Source organism: Aspergillus bombycis (genome assembly GCF_001792695.1).
Source record: "Aspergillus bombycis strain NRRL26010 chromosome Unknown contig00014, whole genome shotgun sequence".
Classification (NCBI taxonomy): domain Eukaryota; kingdom Fungi; phylum Ascomycota; class Eurotiomycetes; order Eurotiales; family Aspergillaceae; genus Aspergillus; species Aspergillus bombycis.
Window position 1 is genome coordinate 129,882 of NW_019170016.1, and position 25,336 is coordinate 155,217.

The window sequence follows — 25,336 nt, forward strand, 5'->3', positions numbered from 1 at the left end:
TTCGTGGTATTCTTTTTGGGAGAATTAAGGCAACCCAAGAAAAGCCTACCGGTGGATCTCAGGAACACCCGATTATGGTAGACTAAATCGAAGCTCCAGACGATGTAAAATATTACCAACTTTACCAATACCAATATATAATTTTATTAATCTATTAAGTCTATGTGTAGAGATCTGCTATACTGCTTAATCAACTATATTCTTTATATATAAGATCAAGCTCTGGATTATCGACTAGTCCAATTCCAAGACATTATTATACCGTCTTTTCTTCTGTCTTAAATAGTCTTTTACAAACTGCTAGTATTCTGTTTTCAGAAGATACCAGTACCCTGTTTTTAGGGGGCACCAATATCCTGTTTTTACAGGTTATCAGTACCCTGATTTTAGGGGGCACCGGCACTCTGTTTTTAGGGGGCACCAGTATCCTATTTTTAGGGACTATCAGCACCCCGTAGTAGTATTCCGGGAGTAGTAGTAATATTTAGAGATAATACAACACTATTTTTAAAATCTGGTGGTAAATAGATTTAGAAGTATATAGTAGTCGTGGCTTTTATATAAAATACCAAGATTTCGGCTCATATTTTACCTTGCTGGGAACTTCGATTTAGTCCGCCGTACCCGATCTTTAGCGGCCCCACGCTGCACACACCAATAATTCAGGGTGGTATTGCTGACGGGTAGAAATAGGGATCGGCGCAATATACGCAGTAAAAATTCATCTGGTCCATGTTACTCCGTTCGCATTTCTAATCAGTTCGGTTATCGGATGTCCAGATTCGCCTATAACTAATCTGACTATTAACTCCGAGGCAGAAGCTCCCACGATAGTAGCCCATACTATATGGAGGTATATCGGCGTATCCAACGTACCGACTTCAATCCTCCGCCAATGTTTCATCTGTGTCGGAAAGGATGAAAACTCACTCGAGAGAGAGCTGAAAAAGACGAAAATGAAAAGCAAAGTAAAGCAAAGTAAGATAAAACAGAATCAACCAAAAAAGAAGTTAAAGGGAAGAAAAATGGGCATGTGCTAAGCAGCTACTTAGGACTCGGGGGCCCGCGGAAGACTCGAATTAGGATGAATTAGGGCTCTTCAAGCCGCGTAAAGCGTGACCTCTTCCATGGTCAACCACGTGGGGCCAGGGGCAGGAAAGGGTCCTATGCATATGATTATGCATCGTATAGTACTCTGTATAGCCTGGATAAACGTCCCTGGGTTTCTTTAGCGGCCGTTAACTCCGCCTGTATTCCGATATTCATTTTGGTGGGGACGCCATAGCTTCCTCGGCGGTGATTATACAAGGCATCTCCGAGACAATCGTAAAAACATCTCCAAAGGGCATCGTGCCGTCTATCGCATGACACTTGCTAGATATGGATTGTATGATCGGCCAATATGTTGAAGAGTGCCAACTGGCACTAGAGAGTTATAGTGGACAGTATTATACAGGATACTAATGCACCTTCAGTGTACCATTCGAATACAACCCACCCTCTTCGAGTTAGCCTGACGAAAGTGCCCGCTTTTTCACCGTTACTGCCACTTCTGTCTCGATCATGATCGCTTCTGCAAAAGTCGTAAGATGGGTGTGCTTCGTACAGTCTCCTCAAACCATTATGACTGGAACATAAGCCTGATGTATTTCATGATTCTCGATAGACCGTATGCGAATAGATAAGTAACTCTCAACTCTGGCAAGTAGGAAAACGAAAAAGTATCATATGAGATGGTAGACATTATGGGAGTCGGTCAAAGTCTACTTATCAGAGGTCACCGGGACTATTCCGACGTATACATGAAACCAAGGATCAGAGTAGCACGGCTGACGAAAACTTTTGTTAGTGACCCTGGATGATGTTATCGAGCCTTGCATGATACTAGCCCCGGTTTACAGCTGCTGGAGGAAGCACACGTTCTGCAATCGATCTTTGTATTCATTCGTAATTGCAAGGTATGGAATTCAAGCAGCGTATTTTTAAAACTGCAAAGAAACTTTGCTTCAGATATGAGTAATCCCATCTACTATGGTATAAGAGATGTAGCTAGGGCACTGGATTCCACAAGACCAAAAGATCATAATAATTGTGGATCAACGATCTAGAATGCTCTGGGGTGACCTATATTGCCTCCCGCCGTTACATATGGTTGTATAAACCCCAAAAAACATGGTAAAGCAAAAGCTTAACAACCTAAAGTCACAAATGGGTCACAATAATCCCGCTATATATCTTCGCCTGAGGTCAATATCACCATCTTTCTTGGTATTAGAACAGCCAGCTACCAATTGACTAGATTATCGCGATATATACACCGGGGAGCTAAACTAACCACGAAAAGAAGGGTCGCTTTCTATACAGGAGACTTGGTCAGTAGAGGATTAAATCACAGCTCCTTCGTGGAGGAAACGGTTTGAGGAATGCCGACTTCGATTTGATGGTGATAGTGGCGTCTTCTTCCCTCAAGATATGCTGCTTGAATCCAGTCGTAGTGGTTGGGGCGAGGAATGCAGCCGTCAGAGGTCTTGCAGCGAGGGCTGTGACCCCACCCCATGGTGTAATCAACTGGCAATGTAGGGCTAGACTTTCCGGGCTCAATGATGCCCCATTCGTCGCTATTTTGGTACTCGTTACTGTACTTATGGGCCAAGCCAACCGCATAAATCGGCTGGGAGGTGTCGTTGCGTACGCGCGTGAATGCAATGTGGTGAGTCATCGTTGTATAAGAATATGGAAAGGCACACGTTGAAAGATGGGGTGAGCTGAACCCCTCTTAGATAGCTAAATATCTACTGTGTTCTACAGCTGCAGTGGGGTCAGTAGAGCCCGATTCGCTGGCTATCATTCAGCTCCTCTACGCACTGACACCTTGGGACAAGATCTTCCCCCATACCGGCAACTATACGGAGTCAAGGTATATTAATATCATAGTGGGTGTGTGCGGAATCGATACATTCAGTTACGACAAGACTTGGGCGTCAAAGAGTGGCATTTGGGCAGACTGGTAAATACTTTGTCGACTCCGTTCGCACTCTCAGTCGAGGATCACCGATCACCTTTCCTCGATAGGCTTAGCGTGTATCGCCCACCAAAATCACGTGTGTTGATCTGTTTGTCCAGCGAGTTTGTCCTGTTTGACTGGTGGATATCCGTTTCGTTCTGCCGAACCGGATAAACGCAAATGAGGAGAGAAGACGAGAGAGAAGATCCCCACCTGGTCAAGCAATCACCATCATGAAGCCCAAGTGACGCTCTCAAAAGCATGAGGGGCTTTCCGCTTCGACTGTCCCCTTGCAAATCAGTGACTCAACACCGAACAACAACCTCAAAACTTGCCAATAGAGCCAACCCCGGGTAAGTCCCGTTCCAGTAGTACACCTTCTCTGGACGTATATCCTCGGCCTCGGCGGATAACACTGATACTGACGAGCATCCCCAGATTCTCCACGATCCCCCCATTGAAAATGCGTCTGCCCTACGCCCCCTCCGAACCCCCCGCATCCGACCCCGACGCGGCCGACATCTACGCCCGCATTGCAGCCCGTCGCAACCCCCGCCCTCTCATCCCGCTCGATCTGTCCCTGCTGCACTCGCCCCCGGTCGCTGATGGCTGGAACAGCTTCCTCGGTGCCATCCGGACCCGCACCATCATTGACCAGGGACTCCTCGAACTCGCCGTCTGTCGCGTGGCGGTCTTGACTGGAGCAGTCTACGAATGGAATGCCCATGCCCCGCTGGCATTGAAGGGCGGAATTCAAGCGCCAGAGTTGCAGGCCGTGCGGACTCTCCCCTCCACCGTGGTCGGAGAAGCTGCCGAGCTATCGAAAGCCAAGGAGGCCCTGGCACAAAGCGCCTTGACTCCCCAGCAAAAGGCGATCGTGCAGTATGCGGATGAAATGACGCAGACGGTCAAGGTGCAGGATGCGACCTTCGCGCAGTTGCAGACAGAGGGTTTCTCGGATCGTGAGATCGTCGAATTGACGACCGGTATTGCGGGATATAACTGCGTGAGCCGGGTGTTGGTTGCTTTGGACGTTGGGGAGAACAATGCCAGGGAGATGAAGAGCGTCGATGAGTTGGTTGCGAACCTATAGCGGGTTTGTCCAGTCAATGTGCTAGTTGATCGATACGCCGTATAATGAACTCTACTTGAATGTTGCCGTGTCAGGTTTATACAATGCTTTACGTCTTCTGTAATACTTTCAAAGTGTGACACTCTGTCAAGCGGTAGTATGTGATTTTGATTCATAGTAGCTTCTGCTGGCAGTTGCTCTACAACTACTCGTAGAACCATTCGCCTCCCCCCTCACTAGATCAAACATCCCACGCTCAACCAGATATTCAGTGCAGAGTGATAGCCTTCGCCCTCGGGCGTCCCTCGCATTCAAAAGTCGCAAACAGCGTATTCCCATCCACGGGCGCAATACCCGGCCAGTGACTAGTATGAGGACAGATGACGGACGGCCTGGTCCACTGGATCTGGCCGTTCTGCGGGGGTCCAGCGAAGACGACCTTGATGGAGGCATTATTCGTCCACGACACCTCCTGGTGGTCCTCGTCCGTCATGAAGATAACCGCCAGCGAACCATCAGCGAAGGAGGCGATCTGGGGGGCGCCAGCATTGTGGCCCTGCGGCGGGACATACACGCGGTGACGCCAGCCCCAAGTTTGGCCGTCGTCGTAGGAAATCAGCGCCTCCAAGTTGAATGTGCCGAAGGAGGTGGTCTCGAAGATCATCACCAACGCCTCGCGACCGTTATCCCAGGTCGGCGCGATGCCGTTCATGCCATCCCGCAACAGATCACAGTCCCCATGCAGACACTGCGGCTGAGTCCATGTGGCACCGCCGTCGAATGACCGCACCATCATCGTGCTCTGGTTGTTATGCGCGAACTCCAGCGAATACGTCAGCTGCACCTCGCCCCCGCGGCCCAGCCGCATGAACGGTTCCCAGATGCCGTGCGGCGGGCTCTTCTCCGCCGCCTGCGACAGGAAGTGCCAGCTCCTGCCGCCGTCCATCGACCGGCACACCGTGATCCGGAAGTGCGTGGGCCCGTTAGGCCCCAGGTCATGGTTCCGGAATGCCCCCAGCACCGTCCCCGGCGCGACCTCCAGCAGAAACACGTTGTCGACGTCGCCCTCGCCGCGCGTCACTTCCCCCCAGTCCTCGAACGTCCGGCCGCCGTCGGTGCTTCTCGATACGGCCAGCACGCGTGTGTTCCCTTGGAAGTGGGTGAACGAGGCGAGCAACGACCCGTCACCGAGTCTGGCGAGCCGGGGGTATGTACCGTGCTTGTCCGGGTGAAGTGCTCGATCGCCATCTTCAATGTGGCGGTTGCCAGGCAGCTGCTGGCCTGGATAACCCTGCTGTGGCGGTGGTTGGTACTGCTGTGGAGGCTGGCCCTGGCCCTGACCATGTTGGTTATCGTCTAACCCGAAGGTCTTGAGGATTTTCTGGCCAAAGTTTCCGGGCATTGTGTTTGGTGTTCTATTCGTCCGGCGAAAAGAGTTATCAGAGAGTGTTGATTGTGGCTTGAGAGGCGGGGGGACTGTTTGGATATAAAGAGGGGCAATCTCCAGCTGTTCACCGATACTTCATCTCGTTATCGCAGTGATTGGCATGGATGACGTCATCCAAGCCCCGTTGAAACACGGCTGCCTGGTTGCCTCATTGTTGATCTCAATGGTGTTAGCAATAGGTACTGGAAATCACAATTTCGAGGGGTAGAGGCGACGATGTATGTGTGTATGGGGAGGTGGTACGGACAAAGGGGTCAATGAAGGGGATCTGGGGTTAGGGCTAGGATTGCCTAATGCGGCAGTGTCAGTTATCCACCAACAGCTTGCGATCGGAACTTTAAGTGGAATAAAGACTAGGACTAGAGATGCGGCAGGAGTGAGAGGGACTGGCTTGTGCTGTGTAGCAGTTCTCCACTCCTTGAACCCTATAGAGCTACTACGTCGCAGCTGGGCCTCGGAGCCCTAGTCCTGTGGATGCTATGTGACTGGCTCTGAGATGCATGACATGCTCTAGGGGGGATAGGGTTGCATTGCTGCTTAGTTGAGATCCTATTTGATGCAAACGAATTGTAGTCGCAGTGCATTGTCCTCGAATGGCAGGTTGATCCTACACGGCCCTAATGCAGCCGTCCATGCATGTAGTGTTCAAATCGGTCTGGGGCACTACTGCATGAAGTCTCGGGGGTACTGATGCACTGCAATAAGAGCTTGTGGCTTATGCGGTCTCCGATTGGAGACACACTTCATTCGTGATTGCCCAAGGAAAGCCCGAGATCAGTTGCTACTAGGGCTCATTCGATCACAGATACTTGACTAGGAATTTGCATAAACATACAGATGGCTTTGCAATCCAAGATATGAAGGTAAATCAGAACGTACAAAAGAACAGGCCACTTGCACGAGGTGTGATAGGCGAGCAAAGCTGAAGGGTGTGGCATAGACCATGTGTACACAGGTACTGCAGTTGCTCTTGAAGACGGGACAATTAGTGTAGTTAGCAACTGTTATTGATCTATACTACTGTTTCTACATGACTACCAAGCCAACAACAGTAAAGTCATATCAAAAGATGCTAATCTCGTGTATAACCAACACTGCACAATCTCAACTAACATATTCAGTCTATACCATCCGCAGCGGGGTATTCCATAAGATCAAAAAGGGTAATCATTGGACGATCCACCTGCATGACTCAAAGATTTGTCTCATAGGCTGGAATCATTGTTGGCCACCAGTGGGTACAGTATTCTATTCTTCCCAGGGTCGCTGTTCCTGACAGCCATCGAGTCGGTACCGTCCGACTCGGCGATACTCTTCGCCTCGCTCGGAGCCTGTTGGCCAGGACCACCGAAGCCATACTGGATGACAACCTGCTCGTCGGCTAAGTACGGCAGCTCCCACGCAGCGCAAACGCAGGCCATATCCTCAAGGAAACCTTCCGCGAAGACAAAGTCGATCTCTTCCCGGAGCGACCCGCGGTCTGAGGGTAGCCGGCGGCTACACTAGAGTCTCGGGGGTCGGTTAGAAGAAGTAGACAATCGGGATAAAGCAAGCAAGCATAGACCACAGCATGCGGAGTATATGTCACCGAGGTACGTGGAAGCAGGTGGCCCGAGACATGACCTAAGCGGCGTCCAAGATTTAAGCACATGGGGGCAGCATGAAAAGTTTTTCAACGAGAGCTCCTCTTCTCCACTGGAACGCTAACAGGCGAACCCTCGGCAACAGGGGACAGTGGGACGACAACGAGCGTTAGACGCGAGTAAGTGGAATTATCCACATACGGAGCAGAATCTTTCGGGCAGATACATGGGCGACGGGGAGATCTGTGGGTAATCAGTGCAACTTGTGGCCCTTGGCTTCGGGGCCAAGATCTAGGCAGATATCTGCCGAGATACTAGTCAGCACAAATTTTTAAGAACGATCTATGAAAAAGGAAAGCGAGCCGAATGCCACTGATGTCACATTTTGTTTCTTTGTGAATCGCTAGATGTCAAAATAGGTATGGTGAGGTTAAAGCAAGAAATGGATATAGTTTTTTGCTGCCGTTACGGGTCCGTATCCAAAAGTATGGGGAGGTGACGATCTAGGGGCCGCGGAGTATCGTCTGATGATTTCTTAACGGGCCCAACGTCCTTTACTGAATGAGATTTGTTGAGGTGTAACGAGTTTGGGCTTTCCCAAGTGAAAGAGATTCACAGCTCCCCTGATCTTTCCTAATGTGCTCCGCAGGTTCGTAGAACGGTTCATCGGAATGAACTCGCTTGACAATGTCCTCGATTACAGGATATGTTAGTAACTAATATATGGAATACACCTTCGGGTCTAACTATCTTCTACGGTTATGATTTTATCCTCGATAGGGTGCGCGAGACAAGGTCTGTAATATATAGCTGGCATTGGCTCTATCAATTAATATCACGTAGTAGCTGCCAGAGGCCTGGCTATTGTGCGGATCGTGCGGTGAAATCACTTGGGGGAATCGAAAATACACAGAACAGTCAAAAAGACATTAGATACAACCACTTTCACATATGTTCATCACCTTCATCCAAAACTACAACACCTCCACTAAAAGGCATTTAGTGCTTCTCCTGGACCTCCTCGGTCTCCGGGCCACTGTCACTGCTGAGGCCAAGCTCGTTCTTCTCCGGGGTACCGTGATCATTGGCATCCAAGCCCAGCTCGCGAGACTGTTGGACGATTTCCTCGAAGGTGAGCTTAGGCATGTCGTTGGCGACCCTGAATGGCAGCTTCCCTTCGACATGGGCCTTGGCGTAGATGATGTCGACTTCTTCAAGCTCACGCCCGGCGGTCTCCACGTAGAAGAAGAAACCGAAGATCAAGCCGATAAAGTTAAACAGGGCGAAGAAGAGATACACACCCCATGGGCTCTGACCAGCGAAAAGCGGGGTGAACATGACCACGGCAAAGTTGCAGATCCAGTTGGTACAGGTTGACGCCGACGCGCCGACAGTCCGGGTCCGCAGGGGGTTGATCTCGGGTGGGTAGATCCAGGGCAGTGGCAAGAGGGTAAATGCAAAGAAAGTGATAAAGAGGAAGATACCAACAGCGGCACCCTTCGCGTTGTTCTCGTTTTCCTTAATCAAGCAAGCAAATGTAATCACGAAACTCAGACCCTGGCCGAGAAATCCAATCAAGTATAGATTCCGGCGGCCGACTTTTTCAATCATGAAAAAGGATGGGATCGTGGCAATGACGTAAACAGTCGCGAAGACTCCACCCATAATTAGAGAGAGATATTTCTCCATATGGAGATTTTCTTGGAAAAGTAGCGTAGAGTAGTAGATAGCAGCGTTACAGCCAGTAAACTGCTGGAAAAACTGACCAGAGCAACCGATAAGAAGACGCTGGAATTCCTGCGTTTTGCCAAATGTAAATACTGCCTTCCAGTTTGACTGGGAGTTCTTTGAGGATTCCATATCGGTTTTCAAGAAGTTGAAGTCATGGAGGACTTCATCAGAATCGGGAGATGCGCCCTTAAGCTTACCGAGAACTTCGCAAGCCTCCTTGTCAAGTCCTCTCAGTACAAACCATGACGGGGAATCCGGGAGCATCAGGGCACCGGCGGCCACAATCAGAGCGAAGAAGATCTGGAGCGCCACCGGGAATCGCCACTGGACAGAATCCGCGGCGTGCGACAGACCAAAGACCACCCAGTAGGCAATAAAGGTACCACCAGCAATCATCGCGCCCTCAAAGCAGACCAGGAATCCACGATTATGCGCTCCGGAACATTCTGATTGCCAAACGGGGATCGTGGCTGTGTTCATGCCATTTCCAATACCGGATACAACACGGCCGATAACGAATTGACCAACTTCCCATTTACCAGTGAAGCAGACTGTTGTAAGCAAGGCGCCAACGATGAGGACACTGGCACCCATGCAGATCAGGCGAGTACGGCCGAGTCTGTCGCCGTAGAACATGGAGAATAGCGCGCCGAAGAAACAGCCAAGCTCATAGCAGGATGTGACCGCACCACGGATGACGTCGATGTAGTGTTTTTCCCCCGCAGTCGGATTCTCAGGCATTGCCAGGATTGGAAAGGAGCTCACGAACTCGTCGCCGTTGAGGAGACCGGCCATCATACCCTGATTGTAGCCGAAGAGCGAGAAACCCACGACAGCAGCGAAGGTGATGCTCAGCCGGAGTGGCCGACCACTCAAGCCGCTGGTGGTCGTCCACATGTTGACGGTAGGAACCAAGTAACAGCCGTCAGTTTCTTGGTGGGGAGGGAAGGGGGGGGATTCAAGGAAACCTGAGGGAAAAGTAGTATGGAAGGAAAGAGGACGTCGGAACAGCACGATTCGGCGTTCTTATAGCAATCGCGTAAGTTCAATATCGGACTTGTATTGCAACCTTGGGACTAAAAGGGGAAAGTCCAGCGAAGGCTTTGATCGTTCCCGAAGCGCGAAGGAATCCGTCCTCTTGGCACTTGGCGGGCGTCCTTGGCGCTTGGCACGGCTCCACAAGTCAGGGTGTACACTGTGGAGAGGCCTCATTGCCCCAATATGATGTCAAAAACTTGGGGCCAAGTTTCGAACACGGCGCTAGGCAAAATTTTCCCGGCGACTTACGAAAACTTCGGACCAATCCGTAGCAGGCGATGGCCCCAAAGCTCACAGCGGGGCTCTTCATATCCGGGACACAGCATCATCTCGGTTTACCTTCCAATCGGCACCCTTCTCCTCGGGGTATGGGGGGTGGCGGCCATGGCCCTCTCCAAAGAGCGGAGAGCACCTGGGGAAGCAGGCGTCCAGGATCTCTACGGAGTATCGAGCTAGTGAAGACGCCTCACAGTCAAAGGTTTCCCACACCTCATCATGCTACATGAGCTCTGGAGCGTACAGCTGACATGTCAGCCGAAAACATCCCGGCAGAAGGCGAAACAAGCCCGAGCCACTGTGGAAAAGGAAAGGGAAAGAGAATAGAGAAACGATTCTCCAGACGGAAAAAAAATCGATATTGGTCATATTAATTGTGCCGACCGTGACCGAATTCGCCAAGATTGGGGCGGTTGCGCTTGGCGCACCGTGGTGAGCCTGTGAGAAGGACGAGTCTGAGAAGCCGATGGACTACTACGTCTTGGCAGTAGCTTTGGCGAGTGAAGCAATGTGGCTTAATAATTCTGTGTTCTCCCCCCGGTGCTTGAGAGTGCTTGAGTGCATTGAAAGTCTTGGGTACGCCCTCAACGGTCGAGTACCAGATCTTGGCGACGCGGAGTCTCTGGAATCAGGCACACTGAGATTACGCCAAGAAAGTGGGGGACTGGAAATGCCTCACGGATACCACGCTGGAGAGTCACCTGGATAGGAAATTTTTTCTGTCAAGCTGCCACTGCTAGTCAGCTTCCTGTTGGCATTTGTTTTTTCCGACGACTCACAGACCGTCTTGGCACCTCATCGAGGCGACCTACTAAATCACCCAGACCAGAATGGGATCTAGAGAGTGCCATGTGGTTACAGATTCCCTGTCATGCCTCGGCTGAGTTTCAGAAAATTGCACATCGTACACAGTAGTCTCGCGCCTTCTCATCCCCCCCCCCCGCGATCTCCGCGATAGTCAGTATGGGCCCATGGGGAGATACGATTTCCCCAGGTTTCCCGAACTCTCTCTTACTTCCAGCGAACGGATTAAGATGGAAAACCACTTGACCCTGACGTAGCCGAAGTTTTGCCATCATCTCGGTGCGACGTACTACTTGGTTGCCCTTTGCCGATCTTTGCAGTTCCCGGTTGAGCCTTGTGACGGTCCGACCGAGCGGTTATCGTGGGTTGCGTATCGGATCTTGGTCCAATTTCGCTGGCTGTACGGGGTCAAATCGCAAGCCAGGTCGCCGCTTCGGCATGCGCTAGTCCCTTCCCTTTTTCCGTGCCGTTCGTGGCTCCATCGTTCCCGCCGGGGAAAAAAACTCAAGATAGGACAACCTCAACGCCAGTGACGTGGATGGCGCTTTCCATGGCGCTTTCCATTGATCTTTATGGGAATTGTTTCATCCCATTGACTTCATTGCGGGACCTCCCTCGGCCTCTCACGTGTCGGGCTCTCCTTCGGTCCACGTGATTCAATGGCCTGAGTGTCCGGAACAGGCATAGCGTGGGAATAACTACCCACGTATGTTCTCATTAACCCTACTCGATAACAAAATATCCTTGATGATATAATAATTCGCCGAAATTAGATATGGCTAAGTAGTATGGCTTACGGAATCGTTCTCGTCGTAGGGAGTATACCCGGGGACGGCAGCAGGTGCTTTGAAGATATATAATCATGCACGTTAGCACCCACTTATATATGGGTCTAGAACATTACTAGCGTCAGGGTTCTAGCCTTCAGTAAATAAACACATGTGACCAAGATGTAGAAGCATCTAATGGCCGAAGGAATGTCTCAGTGAGGGCGCTACCTAAACTGAACTAAGGAACAAAAGGAAGAAAATGCACGAGGCAAGCTAAATGTGGTATCCACCTCGTACAACTGATCCTCTTCGGCTCGACTTGCCTCAGGTTTGATAGCGTTGCTGGAAGATTTGTGCGCTTGTCCTGGAAATGACTTTCTCAAGGGTAGGCCGTGACATCCCAGATTGTGTTCTAAGAATCGCAATGATATCTCAGAGTCATATTGCTGGAGTATCCAATCTCGACACCTAGGGTCTAAGTGCGAATAGTTCTATCTTCCTCACATTGATGCTCTCTACGATCGCACGCTCCAGGGGATTCTTTGATGAGCCCTGGCCAGAACTACTCCAGTAACCTTAGGTCTGATCTTTTCGCGATACCTGAGGCCCATCCTCGATTTTCAAGGCCTTAGATGGGCTGGGTATGTTGAGTAGCTTGGCCTTCAATAGTTGTTGAGGCTCTAGGGCCGTTTCGATAGCATAATTGCTGCCATATTATATCCAACTAAAATGGCCATACTGGATTGATAGCCTTAAGAACATAAGCCTGGGCAACAACAGAAAGAAGTATCCTTTCCAGCTTGCTTAGAGCTATGCCTAACGTGTCAAGCGAAAGTCCTGATATGTTCTGCTTCATGAAATTACACTGTATCTGACAGTTCAATTCTGTTGGTCAAGTTACCATGCAATCTCTTGTGGTGGAACCAGGCATATATATGTCATGCGTTTACGGCGTCACATAGTTCGACCAGCACCCGAGGCATCAGCGGAGCTCAATGTTATATGTATACACTCAGCGCAACCATGGCTACAGATTACTCTGTAGGCACCGACCGGGATGTGATATGACTCATGCTTTTGAGAAGTATATCCAGAGCCTTCTGGATCTGGCTTTCAGCTAAGCTATGGTTCTGAGCTGCACGACCAGGCCGAACTTGGTACACCTGTCTGAAAGCAGGCACAATGGTGAAGCTTGACTCCCTCAAGCATTGAAAGCTCCATGCTTGGCATGATAGTACGTAATAAGGTTATTTGAACCTTAATGAAATATGAAAGACCAGCTTCAGCTGTCTTCATGGACGTGCGACGGTAAGTACGACAAAGTACAGCAACTGATATAGTAATTTGGGAATGGCCTATGACTATGCAATGCATTCAGATATATCTCAATCTAGCTTCACATATGCATCCATTCTCCCGTGGTTAGCCCCTACATCGAACAGATGCCCATCCTTGCTTATAGCGAACCGAATATTCTAATTCAGTCCCTCAACAGCCTCTTTCAACGTATCAACAGGCTGACGCCCACCAGACGGGCTTGTACCGTCGCACAGAGCGTACGGATTATCGCAGTTAATGCAGCAGCGCTTCTCAGGCCACTGTCCTGGCGTTTCGCCACGCTTGCAGCGCGCATTCGGGTTATTACAGAGTATGCAGCAACGCTTCTCCAGCCCAAAGAGAGCTTCTTCCTCTGTCTCGACGGCCTCGCGTTTGTCATTGGCTCCGCACCTGGCGTATGGGTTGTCACAGAGGATGCAGCAGCGTTTGCTGATCCATGACTATATAACCATAATGTTAGCAGCTTGTTTGGTATTTCACCTTGGTTCCACATGGGCGCATATATAGAGGAAATATATGGAAGGGGAGAGCATATGGTATGTGCCAGCAGGGTTGTTATCCAAGGGCACTAACCTCGTTACTGCTCGTGTCAGCGGCAAGAGAAGTGGGATTCCTGGTCTCGACGGGGCTGGCGAAGCTAGGAAGCACCAGGAGTGAGCAGAGAATGCCGATAGTGGAGAAGCGCATCGTGAAGGAAGAGTCGACCTTAAGTGACAAAAAAAGATTCAATGTAAGATCAGGATGCGAATATGTTGAGAAGAACAACTGCGAGAGTATCACGGACGAGCTTGGAATCCATGCCAGTCTATATATGCTTCTCCGATCGGGGATGATATCCCCGAGGTCGGTACAACCTTCAACGACGGCTTCTGACTGTATCCACCTGCAACAGCCCTGATTTTATCTAGCATTGGTATAATTTATACAACGACCCGCCGCGATGACCCATAACGGGATCCTTCCACCAATCCGGGCATTGATCAGGTCGCTATCAATCAGATAAGATAAATTCCAGGGATTACTCACTCTACAGGTGAGACAACAATTTACCAAATCAGCCGGGTGGTCAGACTACTGATCGTCATTTGCTTCAGGGAATTGAAAGGCGAGGCTAATGCACGGCCGAAGAATGCTGTCCAGCGAGAGCGGAGAACTTGTCACCAATTGTCGTGCTAGATCGGCAAATATTCGGCCAGGAGAAATGTCAATTAATATCAACCGTCATCAAAGTCGCAACATATAGACTGTGCACCGGAACTGCACCGAACGTGCCATGATGCAGTTGTGCTAATTGTGGGTCCCAAGTCTTGGAACTGTTCTAGTTTGATCTACTTCATTTGGATTCTGTATTGCGGGTTAAATGCGCTACAAAGAAAGGCTTGGAGATTCAAGTCGAAAGAGAGTTCGTTTAAGCAGATATGGATATTGAACGTAAGTTGGAAGTGAGTCCTACATGTTCATGGACTTCAAGTCCTTTTATAGAGTCACTGCAGGTGGCTTCATTACCAGCTGTATTAAACCCACTTTATCACCATCCATCATCATCATAGCGATTTTGTTTTATTCTTGACATTACTAGGACTTTTTAGGGTGGAGGAAAGCTCGCCAGGCGGTTTCTGAAGACAAGAGGATTGAGAACAGACAAACTGCTTAAGGAACACCATTACTTCCACATGGATAGGGCTACTGTCTTGAAGTGTCCATTGTATATATCCTTAGACCCTGTCTAATCCAAATTGGTCTGATTCGTATATACAGTTGGGTCATTGGGTATGTTACGAATACAACCGTGGCAAACGAAAGCTTTCTTGTATGTTTATGTCTATCTATCGTTAACAATATGTTTTTTATTAAACTTAAACATAGTAATTGCAAATCAATTACCTCCAATAAACTTACAGCCATCGTACAAACTTCAACATGCCGTCATTTGCCGCACAAGCACCGGTCGATTCGCCATACGGAGACATTCAGGAGCGTTATATCTTAAGCCATGTAATCTCGAGTTACCTAGTAAGTATTCATCCAAACGGATAACCTTTGCGCGTGGATCATAATCACGTGTAGGGTAACGGGAAGCGGATGAGGATTCCACCATTTTTCATCGATTCGTTATCAAAGTGAAGGGCGCTTGCCATGCGGGCTATGAATCCATTCAAACAAATCTAATCTATAGATACAAATATTGATGCGTATAATACAACAACTCCGGCCCGATGCTGGAACAATGCAAAAGATCAAGCGTTATTTGCACACGAGAAACTAGCGCTACTGGGGTCATCATGCAATGCTTTGCCTGACACATACAGGCCGAGACCGCACTGTGAGGCGAGTTAGTGAGGAACGAAGAGGGAAGTCAGGATATCATGGGAAGAACGTACGATGCATGCTGCGATTCCGAAAATAAGGACATTGAGGATGGTGAGGAAGATTTTCATGGGCGTCGCGAAGAGTCGGTCCTTGTTGAGGTAGAGCCAGAACGTGGCGCTGAGGCCGTCTATTCCGTTTGTTAGTATTGGATGATTGGGGCTGGGGGGTGGATTTGGGCAGTGCATACAGGTGAACCAGCTTGCGAAGAGAGAGGCCTAGGATATATGTCAGTTGGGTTCATTGTGGAAATGGAGAGCAACCAGAGGGACGTACGACTAAGCTCAGAAGATTGTTGAAGACTGGAATCGCCTCCGCGATGATCCAGGCCACAACCCACAGAAGCAACATAAGGATTACCCAAGAGCCGGTGGCCACTAGATCCTTCTTGTGCATGCGGTCGCTGCCACGGAACAGGCGGACGTAGACGTACTTGCACGCAACATGGCCATTGACTACGCCACCAATGATAATCTGATGACGATATTAATAAAGTATTTCTCGAACTGACATCAGTATTGCACTTACAGTAGGAAGCGCAATGCCGTAGGCCACCTTGCGCACCACGGGACTAGCAGACCCTAAAGCCGGGGAAGTCACATCCTGGCCAGCGTAGTAGTAAATCACGATAGCCGTGACGATGTATAGGCAGACATCGATTCCCTGAAGAAGGAACAGAGATTTGGGGTATTCTTTCGGATCCTTGAGTTCGGACATAAATCCAAAAAAGGCAACATGGCCCGCTAAAATACATGTTAATGAGGTTCAAAGGACACATGACGGGAGAGAAACGCACAGAAAGAAAAGACAATGTTGCACACAGCAAGGAACGCCTTGTACAGGCTGGTGTCGACGGTCGCCTGGACCCCACCGTGCCATGGGCGTTGAATGCCAAGCGCAATCATGACAATCATTACGGCGCTAAAGACACTTATGAAAGCTGGTGGAGTGTGAGTAAATCTAATTGTTAGAAATTCGAAGTGGCTGGCATTACTCACAAGCAATAGAGAGATACGACACCTTGGCCGATGTGCGCGGTAAACATAAGACATAAGAGATGACTAGTCCCACAACACCAAAGACAATGGAGCACGTTCCGTGGTCGGTGATATTATTCATGGCCACCGTAAAGGTAAGAATGTGACTAGCCATGATGAAAATGATAAGCAGAAGTTGACCGGTCCCTAAGAACTCGCGCCCGAACTTGCCGAGAAGGACCTCGCCGGCATCGGCCATGCTTTGGATGTGAGGATAGCGCCATCTGAACTGTCCAATGGTATAGCCAGTATAAGTCGCCAGAAGGCCGAGGCCGAGCAGAAGAATAATAGCACTTTTAATGGATGTCAGTATATGAAATGAGCATCCTCCGGGAATGGGGCTTCCTACGGGACAAGGCCTAAGGCAGCAACCACGGCGGGTAATGAGAGAATCCCCAGCGAGACCGTTTCCGCGACCATCACTCATGAGGGTCAGTACACTTCCCCGAACACTAGCTCCCAAGAGTTACTCACGAAAACCACATTGCCTGTGTAAAGCTGGTCAGCCAACTGGGATCATTTGAGAATTGAGATCGTCCGACAACATACCACCAGCTCAACACCTTGTACTTCACCTCGGCGTATTCTTCATCACCAAAGGTGTCCTGATATTCCGGATGGGCTTTTTCCTCTTGCTGCTTTTCCGTGTCCTTGACATCATATTCTGCGTCCTGACTCATGTCACTCAATACAGCGCTTCCATGATTATCCGGTGAGGGAGCCATGAGTGCGCTTCGGGGGAAGAGTTTGATATTGAACTGGCTAATGACCAGCGTGAGGTGACTCTCAGCCGGATGCAGAGGGGCACCGGGAAAGAAAGGAAAGCGGTCACGGAAAAGAAAAACACCAAAAAAGACAAGGAAAAAGAAAAAAAACCGAAGAAAAATGGGGTGAAGAAGAAGCGGAGAATGAAGTTTGATGGATACTACAGCACAGTGACACCAACGGTCCGGAGTGCTCCACGTTCGTCAACCGGTCGCGATTGATCACTCTGGGGAAGACGGTGTCTAAGGGAAATGAAAGAAGAGCGCCATTGAATCAAGCTCGACGTCAGGAAAGCATCGTGATTATTGCCTGACTCACCTTCGCCTGGAGAAGAGGGAATATTCTGCAAGTGTGTGTTGAATCCGTTACCTAATTAGTCTCCGCCCGGGTGGCGCCCATGTGGAGTGCCACCGCCACCTTCCGGCCAATAGGAAGCCTGAAGACGCCGGATCGTCAGCCACACTAACCTAGAAAATTTCAGTTGAGCGCCTTAGCGTGCCGTCGAGTGCCTTAGGGCCGGGGCTTCCTGCAGGTACTACACCAATCATAGTTGCCTCCCAGCGACGTTCGAATGTTCGGCTACAGTTCCACCGCACACCACTGGTCGTCCAGGCCGATCCAGATGCTGAACCCCGGAAACTTTAACGGGAAACGGACTCCGTTTACTTAACCTCGGTCGGATGCATGGAGAAGATAAAAGTCAGGGTTTAAACCTTAAATGGAGATATCGCATTCGGATTGATAATTCAACGTGGTCATATTAGTTACTACTACCCTGAATAAATGGCGACAAGTGCAAAAGGTCATACCATCACATCCATCACATTACTTAAATCCATATTTAATACCCATACTACCATCATTCATCGACCCCGGACGCGTGAGCCGAGTGCCCCGTTATTCGAAACGCCTTGTCGGGGCAACTGTCACTCGTAATCATACAGTTGTTTTTGCGGCGGTACATCCTGACGGAGGATGTACTTCTTCGCATACCACGGTAACATGCCGCGATAGTGGTTGATATGCTTGCGGGTAGGCACGGAGAAGACCTGATCCAATTCTTCCAGGGACAGCGCCTTGGTTTCCGGCAGGCAGAAATAGCAGAAAATCCACCCGAAAATATTCCATGCTGCGTACCAACCAAATGCCCCTTGGACACTGAATGCATCCCGCAGAGGGAGCCATGTGAGCGAAACGATGAAGTTGAATCCCCAAGTCGTGGCCGTCGCAAACGACATGCCAATGTCACGGATGTACAGTGGCTGTTTAGATTAGCTTTGGTCGATGACACGGGAGGAAGGTAAGAAATGTTACTCACAAATGCTTCGGCGGAGTATGTGAAAGGCACGGGTCCCTCCCCAGGCGAGTACACAATCATATACAGGTAGATACCGGTTGCGACACAGGCCGTTCGAGGAGTCTGATCGGGGATGTAGAACGAAAATCCGGTAAAGAGCAGGAACAGGCACATCAGAGGGAACGTAGTCAGCAGAAGGTTGCGCCGACCAAAGGTATCGATTGTGTACACCGCCGGGAGAGCAAAAATCCAGTTCGTGATACCGCATCCGAGGGATACAACAAGCGCTGTTCGGAGATCAAATCCCGCGTCCCGAAACATCGAAGAAGAGTAGTACATTATTGCGTTCACGCCGCAGAACTAGACGACGTTAGAGGCACAGATGGAGGCTTGGGATGCTCAAAAACGAACCTGTTGCATGAACATGACGAAGAAAGATGATTGGGCGGCGCGCCGGTTACGGGGGACGGTGAACATCTCGCGCCAGAGGTGTTTTCCTTCCCGGAGCTTCTCTTCTACTTTTAACGCAGAGTGAATGTAATAAAGGTCCCTCGCGGCTTGAAATTCCGATGGGCGCAGCTTGCAAAGTGCCCCGTACGCGTCCCGGTAGCGGTTGCGGATCATATACCATCGCGGTGATTCGGGGCACAGATACACCTGGATACAAACAAAGAAGGGACTCGGGACTGTTAATTCACGCAGAATAAAGCTGCCGAGTGGGTCAGCCCTGTGGAAGAAACTTACGGAATGGCGGTCGACCCCAGCATAAGCCTCCAGTTGAAACCTGGGATGGTTGCATGTGACACATTCATGAACGCGACAGAAGCGATATAGCCTAGCATGATGCCAAATGCCGTCCACATCTGCCACATCATCACCAGGGCACCGCGTATATTAGCAGGCGCACATTCAGCGCCGTAGACTGGAGTAGTCGTTGACTTCGCACCCACCGCAAAACCTAACAGGAAACGACCCAGCAGGAGGTTCCACCAGGTGTGTGCGGCTGCCATCCAAAAGGAGGAAGCAAATGAGATGAAGCAGGAGATAAAGATGCAACCCCGTCGTCCGAACCAGCGATTGAGCGGAGCAGTAGTCCAACAGCCGATAAGAGCTGAACAAAGATATGGCGCGCCGTTCACTAGGCCTTGCAACCACGAATTCGTGATGTTAAACTCCACAAAGTAGTATCTGGCTATTGTCAGACTGACAGTCACCACCTGAATCAGTTGACTTTACTCACTCTTGTGCTCCGTTCACTGCAGTTTGATCCATTCCCTGAACAATTGCGGAACCAGCGCAGAGAACTATAGATCATCGGGGTTAAACAAAAATTAAAAAACAAGGGAAACGGGAAAAGAAAGTAAACCAAAAACGCTTCCTACGAGATGCGGTGCTTACTGGTCATAAAATACATCATGAAAGGTTGACTCCATCTGTGCGTCTTCTCACGTCGGAGGAGTTCCTTCTCGCCTTCAGACAATTCGCTCAATTCCTCGAAAGCTTTTGGGTCTTGGGCCACCAGCGCGCCCCGTTTGAGGTGTTCCATAATGTGCTCGAGATCTTTGTCTCGAGCAAACTCTTCGACATCGCGGTAAAGCTCCTCACGAGTCAATCCTGAGAGGGGGTTTTTCAGTTTCGTGTTAGTATCATTTTTAATAACATCCCGTGACCAAACCCTGGCTGTCTCCGCTGCATCTTGTTTCTCGACTGACACGGCGGACTCAAGATGCTGAGACGTCAAGCAGGTGCTTCGGGGTCATCGATCTTCCTATCCATGGCAGAAGTCTAGGTGCGGAGCACCTTGCAGATCAGAGGACCAAGGCGTGGGTCAGTATGTCCAAGAAGAGGTGCAGGATATGATAGGCAAATGAGAGGCAGCTGAAGGAGAAAATTCTGGGGCCACACAATCTCAGACAGTGGCAGACCGTCGCTTTTAACCTCTCCAAGGGCCCAGAAGAAGAGCTGTCGCCCGCACAACAACAGGGGTAGCCATCGTGCCATTTTGCTGACCAGTCAAGTTGATTTGCTCCGCATGATGACTGCCCGTCTCCAGATTAGCTACCACCTACCCCAGAGACTTTCCCACTGACTCCATACTGTCCCCAGGCCAAGAGGCTTGGAGTCCCAAGAGCATCCTAGTGGCGTTCTTGGAAGTCCCAGACGAGTTGAATGGGGAAACCTAACCTGCCACCCAGGGTCCACTTTGCCAATGTCGCTGGGTGTGTGGCTGTTCCTCTGTAACGAAGAACGGACAGTTCGGCGGGATTAATGTCTATTGGTTTTCATGAGGGTATACAGTCGCTTCGTGGCATTTCATGGCTGACAGACTGACAGGGCACTGCGGGACTAGAGGAGGTTATTACGACGACAAACGCGAGTAGCAGAAACATGACTCGCCGACGGAGTCATGCAGGTTCATCCAGCGGTAGTGCACATATGTAAGCCATGTGGTCCGAGAAACGTAGTAGTGGCATTCCCCTGTAGGTATGCCCGATACAAAGAGACCGGAAAAGGGCTAGCTGGGATCATCATGATAATAACCAAAGGTCAGTTGGACAGAATGCTCAAGGCTCAAGGCTCCGACAGCAATTCACTCCCCTCTGGCATCATAGCACAGCAATCGGCATTTTCCCACTCGGTCCAATACTTCTCGGCAGCTTGGCGCCGAGAGCGCACAGCCAGTCATCCCGAGGGAGGCCAAGAAGACTCTTTTCACAGAAACTGCCATTGGTATATCCGCATGCGGAAATACCAAGATTAGCAGCTTGGCTTACATATGCCGACCCTGCAAGGCGTCCACAGCTGGTTGTCCGAGAGCACAGGTTCGACTCATCGATTTTGTCGGAACCCGATAGGTGACTAGGACGGGTTTCCACTAGGGATGGTGCTTTCCCGCCAGGGTTCTTTTTCATGCAGGTCTGAGTCTCCTAAAGACAGAGTTCGTTACGGGGGGATAAATGTGTTCAGATATAAACGATTTGTCGGCGGGGCACGAAAAGTTCACCTCGGATTTTGCCCTTGGGTTTTGGATTGGAGATCAGCGCCATTGGAGCCAAAAATGGGCCCGCTTGTTGTTCTGCCAAGAGCCCTCTTGTAGAATGATATTAATGTTTATCGGTTCACAGAGTGCCCGCAGAGGGAGAGGAATGAAAAGAAGGAAAGTCGCAACCATTCGACCCCTTTCCGATTTGGTCGATAGGTCACATGGTTATGAACCTTGCTTGGCCTTAGGCGCTCTATCCAACGCCCCAAGCGTCAGTGCCATTACGGTTGCAACGCATTCGAGCTGGGTCTTCCATTTATTGGCGGATATACCCCCTGCGAACCGGCAGCCAAGATGGCTAATAACGCGCCGCAACGAACACCAAGTCACGCAACCGGCTATTTCTTGGCCAAAGGACTGGATGATGACATGGTCAAAGTTAGTTTCATCGAAATATGGGACCACACCGCAGGACCTCCCAGATAATCACCGTGAAACTAATTCGAGCATGTGCGGTCGCCGGTGGATGACTTGCAGCGAACGGTGAACCGATATACGAGCCAGAAATACTAGAAATAGCTACGGCAAAAGACAAAAGAGCGAGGAAGTAAAGGAGAGATATCTGAGCGGCAGCAAAGATATCCGAGCTATCCCTATCATTTTCTGGAGATACATCATGACGACCCAACTTGCACGCCATGTAACTTTTCTATGACTTCCATATGGCAGTAGTAGCCAAGCATAGAGCTATCCCGATGTCACTGTCGCATTAGTACCTTCCATCCCCCTTGGATATTCCTACTGATCATCATAGCTATTCCTCCTGCAATCGAAACCCCACCCCCAAAGATCCACACGGCATTGAAGCCCCGGTTTTGCAGGATGGCCCCAGCCGCTGGAGTGCCGACTAGATTTCCGACAGTCATTACTGCATACCCCATCCCCATTCGAGTGCCAATAAAAGCCCGATCTGGGGAAAGCTTGACAAAGCAAGTGGGCGGCAGGGACACAAATGCTCCTGTGAAGAAGCCATAAAGAAAAGCCACGATGATCACTCCCACCAGACTAGATAGATCAACCAAGGCGAACACCAGGGCCCCCGCGATAACCGTGCATGCAAATATGATGTTGAATGGGCCTATAATATTGGCAAATACGTTTGGTAATATTCTCCCCATAACCGATCCGGTGGTCAAAATTGAGAGTAGATAGAATCCAAGGTCGTTAGCGGCGATCCCTTGACTGATAGCAAAGTATTGAATATAGTAAAATGGGATGTTGAGCGAGATAAATTCGAGAGTTCCTCCCAGCACAAAGAACGTATACGCGGGCTCGCGAAATGCCCCAAGGTCCAAGAGTTTCCGTTTGCCAGATGGCTTCACTCGTAATCGAAAGACCGTGATCGGAATGGCTATCGTGACTAATATGACGAGGCCCATCGCACGACAGGTCCATCCAAATCCAATTTGGTTGAGAAGTCGGTGAAAGATAATCGGATAGAGAATGCCCCCTACCGTTCAAAGTCAGAAACACTTCCTCCTATAGGAAAACACAACTCCTACGGCTTACCCAATCCACTGCCAGCAGCTGCAAATCCATTCGCAAGGGCCAGCTTCGTACTAAAATAGGTGGAGAGCACAGCAACGCCAGGAATGAGAATTAAGCCTGTTCCAATACCGATGCAGACTCCTTGTGATAGCAGCACCTGGTAGTACTCCTTGGAGAGGCTCAGCATCATCTGCCCCAATACGATCATAAACGAGCCACTAAAAAGAAGGGGATAAAAGTAGCCCGCATCATACAGCGGACCAGTTATCAATCCTAAGACGAGGAGCAAAGACGACTGCACTGAACCTATCCAGGAAATACTCGATGAGGATGAGGGAAACAGTTTCCGGGTCTCATAATAGGTCTGATAAGCACCAAACGTGTTTAGTACGCCCCTATACACGTCAGACCAGACTAACAGGGCTATATCTCTTGAACTTGCCATGTGTTGAAGAAAATAAAAAAGGTTCCTATAACCTGCACCCAGGCCTTAGTCCCGCCATCTGGGATAGATGCTGTATCATTAACTGAAGCTTTAGTTTGTCTCTCAAGTGTCCCATGAGCGGAAACGCCCTTCTCGTTGGCTACCCCATTAGACGCTCCGTTCATTTCTGCCTTGCTGAGGGATGAGGGTTATCTTTAGGTTTGTACGTTGGCAGCTGTCATTTGTGTCGTGCGGTAAAACAGCCGATGTGTCTGGGCTTGAAGCTTTGTTCGTCTACTCGTGTCTCTTATATGATGATCAGTGAAAGACGCAAAGCGCTCGTAATCATTAAGCCATAACATGAACGCTACCTTTGCGTCGGAAACTGTCGCGTAATCCAGGGGTGCATTGAGCGTTCTCTTTGATATGTTTCTCCCATTCTGTTGCTGTACCCACCCTCAATATGGGTAGTTCACTCAGATAGAGCATCTAAGCTCTCGTCCTGCCAAAGTACAGCTGGCAGTGAAGTGATCGGAAAAGCCCGATGCGGAATCCCCCGCCCATCGGCCCCAAGAGACGGAAGATAGTCGTCAGTATATCGACACTATGAGACAAGCATCCGTCAACTACGCTACGGTTGACTTATCTGGTGTTGTCTGTGATATGAGCGATAGAATGGAGATAAAGGCTGTCATTGTAAATGAGCCGCATGAATAAACTCCTCGCTTGGCCAACTGAAGTCTCGGGAGCTCGAACACAAGGCACCCTGCCCAAAGTTTCTGAGTGGGTACTAAAAACAGTCTATAAATATAAATATTGTTGTCTCTTGACTAGCCCATCTATGGGGAGAGAAACGATGATCTCACATGCCATTCTCTGCTATGTCACACTTCTAATAAGGCAGCTAGATTTCTCAGGATGGGAGCCAGAGGAATGGGTTTGTGACTACGGGTAGACACAGATGAGGCCTGCTTATCGGCAGTATCTCCAGGTTTGATCAATCCAACATCTTGTCGTACACATGAGACTGCATGGAAAGCTAACCCTGATCATCATAAAGTTCTACGCAGACAGACTCTGCACTGGGAAACCATGTTGAGTGAACATGCAAAGGTCAGAGCAAATGAAAATATATTGAAATGCAGAACTCACACCTAGAGAGTAAATGCATACACACGATTCACCATTGAGGGTGATGTATATTTGGCAATGATGTTCGGCACATGTCCTGAACTTCCCACAACTCCTATAATTGAGCCTATAGCGGGACCCAGCAAAACAAGTGTATGGCCTGATATAGTTCCATTAAGCGCCCTTGGCACTAGAACCAATGAACGGTATCAGCAAGCCAAAACAACCCTACAGTTGGATGGTGTATTCTCCTAATTGGTCGGCTTTATATCTCCAGCCAGGGTCAGTGACGACTCCGGTGGGAATGCTATCCATGCATAGGGCAGTGCAGTAAGGCAATCTAGTATATTTTTGGCACTGCCCTCTTCTTTGCCAACTCTTATTGGGTGGCTAGTACCAACTCAGCAATTACGGCTGTGTTGGCTCAACCTCGTGTTTGAGTCTTGGCTGATGCTATCGTGTAGATCACCAGTGTGGCTTGAAACTCTAAGAAACAATACTCCCTCATCAATATCATACAAAAAGAAGTGTTATGCAGCCTTTTCTCCGATTATGGCTGCATATTGCAACCATATTCGAAGTCACTAAGCTCAGAATTGTCCTGCAGACCAAATATGACGGACAGAAAGTATCTTTTGCAGAGCGGCCATCCGGTTAACTTATCGCTTCGCATAGCAGCACTTGTCAGTGCTTTTACGACTCTGGTGGTATTCGCCTGGGC

At 49.5% G+C, this 25,336-nt stretch overlaps 5 protein-coding genes across 5 annotated transcripts; 1 reads left to right on the forward strand and 4 right to left on the reverse strand.

Annotated features, from left to right (window-relative positions):
• Positions 1–3,265: 3,265 nt before the first annotated feature.
• On the forward strand, positions 3,266–4,097 carry ABOM_001987 (carboxymuconolactone decarboxylase family protein; the record flags this gene model as incomplete). Its single annotated transcript, XM_022529117.1, has 2 exons — positions 3,266–3,357; positions 3,443–4,097. 2 exons carry the CDS (start codon positions 3,266–3,268, stop codon positions 4,095–4,097), a joined length of 747 nt encoding a protein of 248 aa, XP_022392389.1.
• A 247-nt stretch (positions 4,098–4,344) lies between these two features.
• ABOM_001988 (sialidase family protein) lies at positions 4,345–5,478 on the reverse strand (the record flags this gene model as incomplete). Its single annotated transcript, XM_022529118.1, has 1 exon — positions 4,345–5,478. One exon carries the CDS (start codon positions 5,476–5,478, stop codon positions 4,345–4,347), a length of 1,134 nt encoding a protein of 377 aa, XP_022392386.1.
• Positions 5,479–8,105: 2,627 nt separating this feature from the next.
• On the reverse strand, positions 8,106–9,734 carry mfsA (glucose-inactivated glycerol proton symporter STL1; the record flags this gene model as incomplete). The annotated part of the gene is made up of 1 exon (XM_022529119.1): positions 8,106–9,734. The coding sequence occupies one exon, from the start codon at positions 9,732–9,734 to the stop codon at positions 8,106–8,108; it is 1,629 nt and encodes a 542-aa protein (XP_022392385.1).
• Positions 9,735–15,300: 5,566 nt separating this feature from the next.
• On the reverse strand, positions 15,301–17,192 carry ABOM_001990 (amino acid transporter; the record flags this gene model as incomplete). Its single annotated transcript, XM_022529120.1, has 8 exons — positions 15,301–15,384; positions 15,445–15,560; positions 15,621–15,648; positions 15,707–15,904; positions 15,959–16,173; positions 16,227–16,370; positions 16,429–16,889; positions 16,942–17,192. The coding sequence occupies 8 exons, from the start codon at positions 17,190–17,192 to the stop codon at positions 15,301–15,303; spliced, it is 1,497 nt and encodes a 498-aa protein (XP_022392455.1).
• A 966-nt stretch (positions 17,193–18,158) lies between these two features.
• Positions 18,159–23,669, reverse strand: ABOM_001991 (MFS myo-inositol transporter; the record flags this gene model as incomplete). Its single annotated transcript, XM_022529121.1, has 9 exons — positions 18,159–18,494; positions 18,551–18,889; positions 18,941–19,238; positions 19,274–19,717; positions 19,770–19,833; positions 19,928–20,143; positions 22,315–23,022; positions 23,082–23,424; positions 23,538–23,669. 9 exons carry the CDS (start codon positions 23,667–23,669, stop codon positions 18,159–18,161), a joined length of 2,880 nt encoding a protein of 959 aa, XP_022392456.1.
• Positions 23,670–25,336: the final 1,667 nt, after the last annotated feature.